Here is a 12,792-nt window from a genome sequence, read left to right on the forward strand (position 1 = left end):
AAACTTTTCCCAAGAGGATGGATGCTTCAGACCATTTAAGGCAAGGTTATATACTCTGGAAAGTAAAAGAGAAAATCACAATCATAATTTTCTAATCTTTACCTCATTGAGTTAACTTTTAGCTTGCTAATACTGGCCCCTGGTATTGTTATACCAAAAAACAAAACAAAACAAAAACAACTTTCTCCAGATGAGGAGGGAATAGAACAAAGGGGAAAAAAAATGACTTAAAATTCATTCTGCTAAAAGAATATTCTTGGGTTATATAAAGATATCTGCCCAGAATGTTTAAAATTATAAATGTTTAAAATGTTTAAAATATATCCCTTGGAAAGATACTTTTTAACAATATCTTTAGATATGAAAAATAAAGAAGCCAAGCCTCAGGATTTAAAAACTTTATTTGTTGGATTTTTTCCTTCATATTTTGCATATTTTTCCATTAAATGGCAAGGTAGAATTCTATGTTATTTTCAAAAAGGCTTATTTTGCTTTAAAGTTCTTTATAAACTTAATTTTATTGACTTTAAGTTCTACAGTTTTAATTTGGTATGTTGATCAAAGACTGTTCTTAGTGATCATAGAACATTTTACCAATAATCTCATTCATATATACAAGCCAGGTGTAGCCTGTTTTTTAATTCCTATAAGCCTCTGTGGATCTGGATGTTACTGAAGCTGTTAAAAGTATCCATGAATTCTTCCTGTCTAAAGTCTTTCCTGTATTCACTCTCACTTACTATGGTAATTTACAGCATAGTTTTAAATATTCAAAATATGAATAATCTTTCTATTTATGCTTAAAGAATCATTTCCTCTATGAAGTCCCACAACTATTTTGATTCTGCAAATCATACGCTAATTTAAATCTTTTCTTTCTATAAGTTTAGAGCTCATATCTTTAAAGATGCCCAAGGAATTTAGTCACCCTGGAGCAAAAAAATGTGCTTAAGAGTTAACATCTTTATTTTTAAGGGAGTCATAACTCCAAGAATATAAATTTGAGATTCTTAGTCCCATCTTATAATCAACATTGTTGGAAATTAAGAGTAAATGCTACCTGTTAGAAACCATTGTGGAAACAATTTTCTTATGTGGAAAATAAATGTAGGTGTCTGTGGACGTAGCCATGCATGCAGTATATTAGAAATGAACCACTGATCAGTACCTAGGCTTGAGGAATATTGTATTTATCTTCTAGCTACTGAATGAAGCTACTGAAATAGCTGATTATGTTTATACTCCAAAAGAAATTTATAGATAATAATAGCTTCCCTTTTGAAGTGACTTCTGCCTGTCCATATGTGTTGTCTTTTGCAGCAAATCAATTCTCAGGTCTATGTTATTCAGCACAACATTACAGAGTGAGCCTCCCAAAGAACTGATAGCTCCAGGAGTGTGGGATATAAGTCAGCCATCCCCAGTGACCCTGCAGGTAAGTGTCAGGCTATGAGATTAAAGTACACACAGCAAGTACTGGTTGATAAGTAGCTTGTTGTCAATTATAGAAACAGTTTTCTTCCAGGATCACATATTTTAATAGTCTTCTCTTTCTCCAGCCTTCTGGGATTTGTAAAATCTCTATTGCTTTTATTTTGCATTCAGTATTTTCAAAGCACTTTTCTCTCAGCTTACATAATAGCAATTTCAAGCCATTCTCTATCAAACACAATCATGAAGGAGAGGGATGGAGTGTTGCCATGAATCTACTCATTATACGTATTCATTTTTCTTTCCATTGTCTAAAAACAGTCGTTAGTATATATTATTAACTTGGTACCTTATTCACACCTGCCTCTTCATTGTGTCATGTTTCCTTAAAATTTCTTTTGTTGTGTGTTTCCTAAATGACTAGCAATTAGCTGGATAGTGGGGAAGAAACTGCCAACAAAAATCCTTTCTTTTTCCTTAAAGGCTCTCTACTTTCTGCTATTTGTAATCATGAATGAAAGGTGGTTAATGATTCCAGGCTTTGGTCCTTTCTACTCAGAGGATTTTTTTCTCACTTTCCTCATTTTTTCATGATTATAAGTGATCAGATTCATCAGATACCTGAAGCATGGACACTCCCATACATGGCAATGCAGGGAATATGGACTTTCCATCTCCATAGGGAAAACTGAGCAGCATTCTGTAGAGCAGGATTTTTCAACCTCGGTACTATTGACATTTTGGACAGGATAAGTCTTTGTTGTGGGGACTGTCCTGTGCATTGTAGGATACTTGGCAGTGTCTTTGACTTTTACCCACTAGGTGCCAGTAGCACTTCCCCAGTTCTGACAATCAAAAATGCCTCCAAATATTGTCAGATGATCTCTAGGGGTAAATTTGCCTTCAGTGAGGATCACTACACTAGAGGGAACTAGTGAAGTCTGGAGGTTCGTAAAATTTCCAGGTTTGGGGTGAGGGGTGTGAGGGACAAAGTTTAGCAAAATGGACAGCAAGATGTTAAAAACGGTAAAGAAAAATAACACTAATAAAAATGTGGCTTTCACTCTGAAAGATGGAGGATGTCCCCCCCAGACAGTAGCCAAAGATCCACTTCGAATCCATGGACATGATGATAAAAAAGAGTGGTTGTTCAGGGTGGATCTCGGCACAACATCCTAACACTCAGCATGTGATGGCTTACTGATTAGCAGATGTTTCCTCGTAACAGGACAGCTACCTTTCTTTGAGAGGATGAATGCATTTCTTATCAGACTATTTCTTGCCAGATCCAAACCACCTGAGCTTAACCAAAATCTTCCAAGTCTGACCATTGCCAGAGCTTTGTGGATATAAATTTATGAGTATCTGGGCCTTTAGCAGCAGCGGTGGGGTGGAGGATGTAAGGGAGACTATCAGATGAGACTCGCCTTGATTCTTCTCAGATGAGGGGAACAGCTGCTTTAGGAACACAGATCTTGGAAGTGGAATCTGAAGCAAAGTTTCGAGCATTCGACAGCAGCATAGATTTCGAAGCAGAGACCTGGAGCCATGACAGAATTTATCTTACAAAAAAAGGAGAGAGGGCATGGAAATAATTCAACAGTATGCAAAAACGTTAAATTACCTGCTTTTACAAAATAATTTCAAATGGTGTAGACATAGAGGGAAACGTCTCAGATGTTTTTAATTGATGATGAAATATACACAATAAAATAGGAGTTACTAAAGTATTAAAAGCCTTAATAACCAGCATCACTCTAATTACACACAGCTAAATTTAGAGCAGAATTTTCAATCTAAAGATTATGAGATGGTAAGGAAATTAGAAGCAAGTTCTGCAACCAGTGTTGTTAAGGAGTCAGGGTGGGTCTCAAGGGAAAGAGGTCAGGCTGAGAGTTAGGAAATCGGAGTCTAGTCTTAGCTCTTTAATAGTAAACTTTATGACTGTGAACAAGTCATTTAACCTTCTATTTTCACCTACGTGCAATGAAAGAATTGTACAGTACTATGCCTGTCCAACTTCTTTCAGGTCTGTACTTTGCTGACTGTCTACATTAGATGGACAATTACTGCCACACTGTTGCCACCACACTATGATAAGGGATATATGTTACAGAACTTGATTCCTTCAAGTCAGTCTTGTTTTTTTCATGCTGTGCTGCTGACTGGAAGCAGTGGATAGAGTGAAGTAGATCTGAGTTCAGACATGGAGGCAAATTGTTATATGATTCCATCAACATGTATCTCCCTCAACTTCCTCCCTCTCTCTGTATACAATCTAGTAGAGTGACTCATAATTTAAGCCCTAAGAGCAGAGCTGTTTTAGTTAATGTTGCTCTTGTTTTGTTTTATGTTTCTCTACTTATTCATCTTCTCATTCATGTCTAAATTCACTATATTTTGGTTTATTTGTCCTCACCACACTGAACTATTGTCAGGCAAGCCGCTAATTTCTAGTTGCCAAATCCAGTGCTTGTTCTCATTCCTCTTCATACTAGCCCTCTCTCTGCAATTTTTGGCACTGTCTCTTCCCCATTACAGAACACTCTTCCCCTCTGTTGCTGCCCTAGGTTTCTCTTCACACTCTCTCTGGTTATTCTTTCTCTGTCTTCTTCAGCTAGTCCCCACTGTTGCCAGTTCTCAAAGATTCCATCTGCTGCCCATTGCTATTCTCAGTAGACATATTCTCCCTGAGAGAATTTCTTTAAAGCTGTATTGAGATATACTTCACATACCATACAATCCTCCCATTTAAAGTGTGCAATTCAGTGTTTTCTAGTATTTTCACAGATATGTGCAACTAATCTCACCAATGTCAATTTTAGAACATTTTCATTTTTATAAAGGAATCTCATAACTTTTAGCTATCACTTCCTAGTCCCAACTCTAAGCAGCTACTAATGCACTTTCTGTCTCTGTAGATTCACCTATTCTGCCCATTTCATATAAATGGAATCATACAATGTGTGTTCTTTTGTGGCTAGATTCTTTTACTTAGCATAATGTTTCAAAATTCATCCACTTTGTAGCGTATATCAGTATTTATTTCTTTTTTATTGTTGAATAATATTACATTATATAGATATACCACACTTTATCCACTTATTAGTTGATATGCATTTAGATTGTTTCCACCTTTTGGCTATTAAGCATAGTGCTGCTATGAACATTCATATACAAATTTGTGTGTGAACATATGTTTTCATTTATCTTGGGTGTATACCCAGCAGTGGAATTGCTGGGTCTCATTCATTCTTAAGGTTTAATTTACAGTATCTTGCAGGTTCACTTCTAAGTCTGTATCTTTAGTTCAGACTCCTTTACACCACATGCTTCAGACAAATATAAGCACGTGCCTGCCTAGCTTCTCACCTGGATATTCTGTAGACAGCTTCAAAGACAACACATCCCAAACTGAGCTCACCATCCTCTCAAAATGCTTTCACTCCCTGAATTATTTATGTCTGTTCATGCCCCCAGATACACCGAGCTGTTTCACTTGTCTCCTCCTTCTTTCTCTCTACTCATATTCAGTCCACACTGTATTCTGCCAACTTATCTCCATGTGTTCCTCATGTCTGTCCTCACAATTCCCCGCCTCATCTGCCCTAGTTCAACAGTTCCTTCCTAGGTTACAACGGTTTAGATGTTTTTTATCTTGTCTTTAGTTTTGTTATTCTCTAATCCAAAATCCACAAGTGTGATCCTTCTAAAACGTAAATCTGAACCTGCCACTCTCCCATTTATACTCTTCAATAACTCAGCGCTACCTAGAGAATTAAGGACGAGCAATACAACGTAGCCCCCTCCACTGTTTCCCCTGCCACTCCTTGACTGACAATGTTGCTCCAGCAACACTGAAAGAGTTATAGTTTCTGACATGCACTGTCCTGCTTTTACCTTATGTGCATTTATGAATACTATTCCCTGCCTGCAATGTATCTACCATCTTCCCTTCACTGTCTACTGCCCATCTCTCAGGCTTAGTGTCTGTAATTGTTATTCACCTTTTAGGATCCATGGACCCTTCTCTAGGGATCTCTCCCTTACCCCCTCCTCTCTTTCCACTCCAAGCAGGGTTAAGTGCCCTTCCTCTATATTCACATAATAGCCAATAAGATTTTTATCAACACATTTACATTATATTTCTTTCTCAAGAACTTCTTTCCCATTGACTTCTTGATTTTTGGGGACATTGACAGTGTTTTATCCCCAGAATCTAGCATAGCACCAGGATTACAGTATTTGTAAATTACTGATATGTGTCCATACATCTGATCACTACAATAATCAAGCCTACAAATATTTCTAAACTTAGCACTTTGGTCCGCTTGTTAGAATTCTGATAGATACCACTATGTTCAGTTTTTCTTCTTGTGTGAGCAGTCCTTCTCTTTAAACCATAGTTCTTACCTACTCATTCATGCAAAGTATTTTCCTTTACCTAACATTTCATTACCTGCTTATCCCTAATTATCAGCAATGTCATGGGGAGGCAACAGTCTTATTATTGGTACCTGGTCCTTAGACCACAGTACATTTTGTGTCCTAATGTAGCATAGGTTCTTTTCACTCCTGAACCACTATATGGGTCCCTCTTTTACAACTCCTTCCTTGAGACTCACAGCAATTGCCATCCAGTTAGTAGGCATCCTTCCCTCCCTTGAACTGCATAGAACTTACGGTCCAATATCCGTGTGCCTTATAATATCCAAGCTACATCTACAGTCAGGCTGCATTTCTTTAAACAAACTGACAGAATCATGGGGGTCTGAGCAAGCCCATGGACACCTTATTGGCATGGTTGTGGATCATGGACACTAGGGACATTCACAGCAGCTCCTTCAAGGAATTCCAAGACATGAAGTCATAGTAGAAACCGTGGTGGCCAAGTGTAAGTGGAAAAGGATGAGGGAGGAAGTAAAGTAAGATGGATAAATGGAACACAAGAAGATAATATTCAAATGTTTAAGGAGGTATGAATTAGAAGTTTGGATGACTGGGTCTGAGTATTTGCCTGTACCCCAGAAGAAAGAGCTTCATAATTTTTTTGCTTGAAAACAGGAGTCTGTCTTCAACACTTGACAAATAGGTGTCATGGCACATGCAGTGCACACATTAAAAGAAGGCTCCTGGAGCACTCCATTAAAAAAAAAGACTGAGGCCAAGGCCAGACTTAGTGGGTCATGACCACAGAAGGAGAAGAGTCACATGTTTGCCATTAATAACTTGAAACACAGCTTTGGGGTGCTATATACATATTGTACCCTATTTTAATTGTTAATGTTTACCTTTCTCCTCCTCCATAATGCATAGTACTCAAAAGAATTCTAGGGCAGCTGTCGGCGAACTGTCAGGGCAGGAGGAGCCGTGAGCCCGAACTGCACGTAGCGGCCCGCACGGCAAAGCAGAAAGCCAGCTGAACAGAGTGCGCAGAGTGGCACTGGCAGCCATGACGCAGGCAACCCAGGCAACCCGGGCGGCCCAAACAGCCTCACAGGAAGCCTTCGTGACTCCAACTGCTCCGCAGACTGCGAGCTGTGGCGGCACAGCCCCGCTACAGCAGTCGCAGTCTCTGTGGGGCTAGCAGAAGCCTTTTCGCTTCTTTACTTACCACCTCATTTCTACTCTAGTGGCTTGGACAACAAGCCGTGTGACTGACAGGGTTTTGGTGCTCCAGCTGGGTGTCAGGCCTGTGCCTCTGAGGTGTGAGAGCCGAGTTCAGGGCACTGGTCCACCAGAGACCTGCGGGCTCCACTTAATATCAAATGGCGAAAGCTCTCCCAGAGATTTCCATCTCAACGCTAAGACCCAGCTCCACTCAATGACCAGCAAGCAACAGTGCGGGACACCCCATGCCAAACAACTAGCAAGACAGGAGCACAACCCCACCCATTAGCAGAGAGGCTGCCTAAAATCATAATAAGGTCACAGACACCCCAAAACACACCACTGGATGCGGTCCTGCCCACCAGAAAGACAAGATCCAGCCTTATCCACCAGAACACAAGCACCACTCCACTCCACCAGGAAGCCTACACAACCCACTGAACTAACCTTAGCCACTGGGGACAGACACCAAAAACAACAGGAACTACGAACCTGCAGGCTGCAAAAAGGAGACCCCGAACACAGTAAGTTAAGCAAAATGAGAAGACAGAGAAACACACAGCAGATGAAGGAACAAGGTAAAAACCCAGCAAACCAAACAAATGAAGAGGAAATAGGCAGTCTACCTGAAAAAGAATTCACAGTAATGATAGTAAAGATTATCCAAAATCTTGGAAATAGAAAGGAGAAAATACAAGAAACGTTTAACAAAGACCCAGAAGAACTAAAGAGCAAACAAACGATGAACAACACAATAAATAAAATTTAAAATTTGCTGTAAGGGATCAATAGCATAATAACTGAGGCAGAAGAACAGATAAGTGACCTGGAAGATAAAATAGTGGAAATAACTACCACAGAGCAGAATAAAGAAAAAAGAATGAAAAGAATTGAGAACAGTCTCAGAAACTCTGGGACAACATTAAATGCACCAACATTCCAATTATAAGGGTCCCAGAAGAAGAAGAGAAAGAGAAAGGGACGGAGAAAATATTTGAAGAGATTATAGTTGAAAACTTCCCTAATATGGGAAAGGAAATAGTCAGTCAAGTCCAGGAAGTGCAGAGAGTCCCATACAGGATAAATCCAAGGAGGAACACACCAAGACACATATTAATCAAACTATCAAAAATTAAATACAAGGAAACAATATTAAAAGCAGCAAGGGAAAAACAACAAATAACATACAAGGAAATCCCCATAAAGTTAGCAGCTGATCTCTCAGCAGAAACTCTGCAAGCCAGAAGGGACTGGCGGGACATATTTAAAGTGATGAAAGGGAAAAACCTACAACCAAGATTACTCTACCCAACAAGGATCTCATTCAGATTTGACGGAGAAATTAAAACCTTTTTAGATAAGCAAAAGCTAAGAGAATTCAGCACCACCAAACCAGCTTTACAACAAATGCTAGTGGAACTTCTCTAGGCAGGAAACACAAGAGAAGGAAAAGACCTACAATAACAAACACAAAACAATTAAGAAAATGTTAATACTAACATACATATTGATAACTACCTTAAATGTAAATGGATTAAATGCTCCAACTAAAACACATAGACTGGCTGAATGGATACAAAAACAAGACCTGTGTATATGCTGTCTACAAGAGACCCACTTCAGACCTAGGGAGACACACAGGCTGAAAGTGAGGGGATGGAAAAAGGTGTTCCATGCAAATGGAAATCAAAAGAAAGCTGGAGTAGCAATACTCAGATCAGACAAAATAGACTTTAAAATAAAGACTATTACAAGAGGCAAAGAAGGACACTGCATAATGATCAAGGGATCAATCCAAGAAGAAGATATAACGATTATAAATATTTATGCACCCAACATAGGAGCACCTCAATACCTAAGTCAAATGCTAACAGCCATAAAAGGGGAAATCGACAGTAACACAATACTAGTAGGGGACTTTAACACCCCACTTTTACCAATGGACAGATCATCCAAAATGAACATAAATAAGGAAACACAAGCTTTAAATGACACATTAAACAAGATGGACTTAATTGGTATTTATAGGACATTCCATCCAAAAACAACAGAATACACTTTCTTCTCAAGTGCTCATGGAACATTCTCCAGGATAGTTCATATCTTGGGTCACAAATCAAGCCTTGGTAAATTTAAGAAAATTGAAATGATATCAAGTATCTTTTCCAACCACAGTGCTATGAGACTAGATATCAATTACATTAAAAAATCTGTAAAAAATACAAACACATAGAGGCTAAACAATACACTACTAAATAACGAAGAGATCACTGAATAAATCAAAGAGGAAATCAAAAAATACCTAGAAAAAAAATGACAATGAAAACACGATGACCCAAAACCTATGGGATGCAGCAAAAGCAGTTCTAAGAGGGAAGTTTATAACAATACAATCCTACCGCAAGAAACAAGAAACAAGAAACATCTCAAATAAACAACCTAACCTCACACCTAAATCAATTAGAGAAAGAAGAACAAAAAAAAAACCCTAAAGTTAGTAGAAGGAGAGAAATCATAAAGAACAGATCAGAAATAAATGAAAAAGAAATGCAGGAAACAATAGCAAAGATCAATACAACTAAAAGCTGGTTCTTTCAGAAGATAGATAAAATTGATAAACCATTAGCCAGACTCATCAAGAAAAAAAGGGAGAAGACTCAAATCAACAGAATTAGAAATGAAAAAGAAGACGTAACAACTGACACTGCAGAAATACAAAGGATCATGAGAGATTACTACAAGCAACTATATGCCAATAAGATGGACAACCTGGAAGAAATGGACAAATTCTTAGAAATGCACAATCTTCCGAGACTGAACCACGAAAAAATAGAAAATATAAACAGATCAATCACAAGGACTGAGATTGAGACTGTGACGAATAATATTCCAACAAACAAAAGTCCAGGACCAGATGGCTTCACAGGCGAATTCTATCAAACATTAGGGAAGAGCTACACCTATCCTTCTCAAACTCTTCCAAGATATAGCAGAGGGAGGAACACTCCCAAACTCATTCTATGTGGCCACCATCACCCTGATACCAAGACAAGACAAAGATGTCACAAAGAAAACTACAGGCCAATATCACTGAAGAACATAGATGCAAAAATCCTCAACAAAATACTAGCAAACAGAGTCCAACAGCACATTAAAAGGATCACACACCATGATGAAGTGAGGTTCATCCCAGGAATGCAAGGATTCTTCAATATATGCAAATCAATCAATGTGATAAACCACATTGACAAATTGAAGGAGAAAAACCATATGATTATCTCAATAGATGCAGAAAATGCTTTTGACACAATTCAATACCCATTTATGACAAAAACCTTCCAGAAAGTAGGCATAGAGGGAACTTACCTCAACATAATAAAAGCCATATATGACAAACCCGCAGCCAACATCATTCTCAGTGGTGAAAAACTGAAACTATTTCCTCTAAGATCAGGAACAAGACAAAGTTGTCCACTCTCACCAATATTATTCAACATAGTTTTGGAAGCTTTTGCCACAGCAATCAGAGAAGAAAAAGAAAGAAAAGGAATCCAAATTGGAAAAGAAGAAGTAAAACTGTCACTGTTTGCAGACGACATGATACTATACATAGAGAATCCTAAAGATGCTACTAGAAAAGTACTAGAGATAATCACTGAATTTGGTGAAGTAGCAGGATACAAAATTAATGCACAGAAATCTCTTGCATTCCTATATACTAATGATGAAAAGTGTGAAAGAGAAATTAAGGAAACACTCCCATTTACCATTGCAACAAAAAGAATAAAATACCTAGGTATAAATCTACCTAAGGAGACAAAAGACCTGTATGCAGAAAACTATAAGACACTGATGAAAGAAATTAACGATGATACCAACACATGGAGAGATATACCACGTTCTTGGATTGGAAGAATCAGCATTGTGAAAATGACTATACTACCCAAAGCAATCTACATATTCAGTGCAATCCCTATCAAACTACCAATGACATTTTTCACATAACTAGAACAAAAAATTTCACAATTTGTATGGAAACACAAAAGACCCCGAATAGCCAAAGCAATCTTGAGAAAGAAAAACAGAGCTGGAGGAATCAGGCTCCCGGACTTCAGACTATACAAAAAGCTACGGTAATCAAGACAGTATGGTACTGGCAGAAAAACAGAAATATAGATCAATGGAACAGGATAGAAAGCCCAGAGATAAACCCTCACACATATGGTCACCTTATTTTTGATAAAGGAGGCAAGAATATACAATGGAGAAAAGACAGCCTCTTCAATAAGTGGTGCTGGGAAAACTGGACAGCTACATGTAAAAGAATGAAATTAGAACACTCCCTAACACCATACACAAAAATAAACTCAAAATGGATTAAAGGCCTTAATGTAAGGGCAGACATTATAAAACTCTTAGAGGAAAATATAGGCAGAACACTCTATGACATAAATCACGGCCAGATCCTTTTTGACCCACCTCCTACAGAAATGGAAATAAAAACAAAAGTAAACAAAGGGACCTAATGAAACTTAAAAGCCTTTGCACAGCAAAGGAAACCATAAACAAGATGAAAAGACAACCCTCAGAATGGGAGAAAATATTTGCAAATGAAGCAACTGACAAAGGATTAATCTCCAGAATTTACAAGCAGCTCACTGCAGCTCAATATCAAAAAAACAAACAACCCAATTTAAAAATGGGCAGAAGACCTAAATAGACCTTTCTCCAAAGAAGATATACAGATTGCCAGCAAACACATTAAAGGATTCTCAACGTCACTAATCGTTAGAGAAATGCAAATCAAAACTACAATGAGGTATCACCTCCCACCAGTCAGAATGGCCATCATCAAAAAATCTACAAACAATAAATGCTGGAGAGGGTGTGGAGAAAAGGGAACCCTTTTGCCCTGTTGGTGGGAATGTAAATTGATACAGCCACTATGGAGATCAGTATGGAGGTTCCTTAAAAAACTAAAAGTAGAACTATCATACGACCCAGCAATCCCACTACTAGGTATATACCCTGAGAAAACCAGGCTATTATCAAAAAAATAGCTGATTCACTTTGCTATAAAGCAGAAACTAACACACCATTGTAAAACAATTATACTCCAATAAAGGTGTTAAAAAAAAAGAAGAATTCTAGTGCAAATACATTAACACATACTTTGGGGGATTTTCTCTTTTGTGAAAAATTAGAACAAGAGACAATTGGGGAAAATCCTAATATTTTCTATAAGTGGCTCAAGAATCAGTAACTGTTTGCCTTCATAATATACGAAGATATGCAGTTTGTATAGGGCCTCATTCCTGTATCAGAAATGAAAAAAATTTTTCATAATTGAAATATATCAAATAATTTATTATGGATTGTTCACAGGGAACTTCTGTATTCTCATCTACTACTGTATTCTCATCTACTACCTTTAGTTTCTCATCTACCCTGCCTTTACTGAGGACCAACATAAAATTGAATTAGCTCATTAAATACTATTTCTAGTATTTTTGTTTTATGTGTTTAAAATATTTGGATACATAAAGAGTAAAGTGTAACATGCTAATACTGCAGGCACTTCCCTCCAAGGCATCAAAATTACTCTTTCTGTCAAGAGGCAAAATTTACTGTAATATTGCTTTGGTTTAGCATTTCTGTTACTCATTTTTCATGTTGGAATAATAAGTGATAATTATAACAAATTTATATTGATAATTATAACAAATTTGATAATTATAACAAATTTATAAG

General features: G+C 37.6%; 1 protein-coding gene across 3 annotated transcripts in view; it reads left to right on the plus strand.

The window, feature by feature from the left end:
- Positions 1 to 12,792, plus strand: part of PIK3C2G (phosphatidylinositol-4-phosphate 3-kinase catalytic subunit type 2 gamma) — a 346,938-nt gene that overhangs the window by 83,585 nt on the left and 250,561 nt on the right. For all 3 annotated transcript variants that reach the window (XM_068560099.1, XM_068560101.1, XM_068560102.1), the window contains one exon: positions 1,321 to 1,435. In XM_068560099.1, coding sequence (XP_068416200.1) covers positions 1,321 to 1,435 — 115 coding nt within the window. The remainder of the gene's footprint in view (positions 1 to 1,320; positions 1,436 to 12,792) is intronic.

Source organism: Eschrichtius robustus, chromosome 13, assembly GCF_028021215.1.
Source record: "Eschrichtius robustus isolate mEscRob2 chromosome 13, mEscRob2.pri, whole genome shotgun sequence".
NCBI lineage: Eukaryota > Metazoa > Chordata > Mammalia > Artiodactyla > Eschrichtiidae > Eschrichtius > Eschrichtius robustus.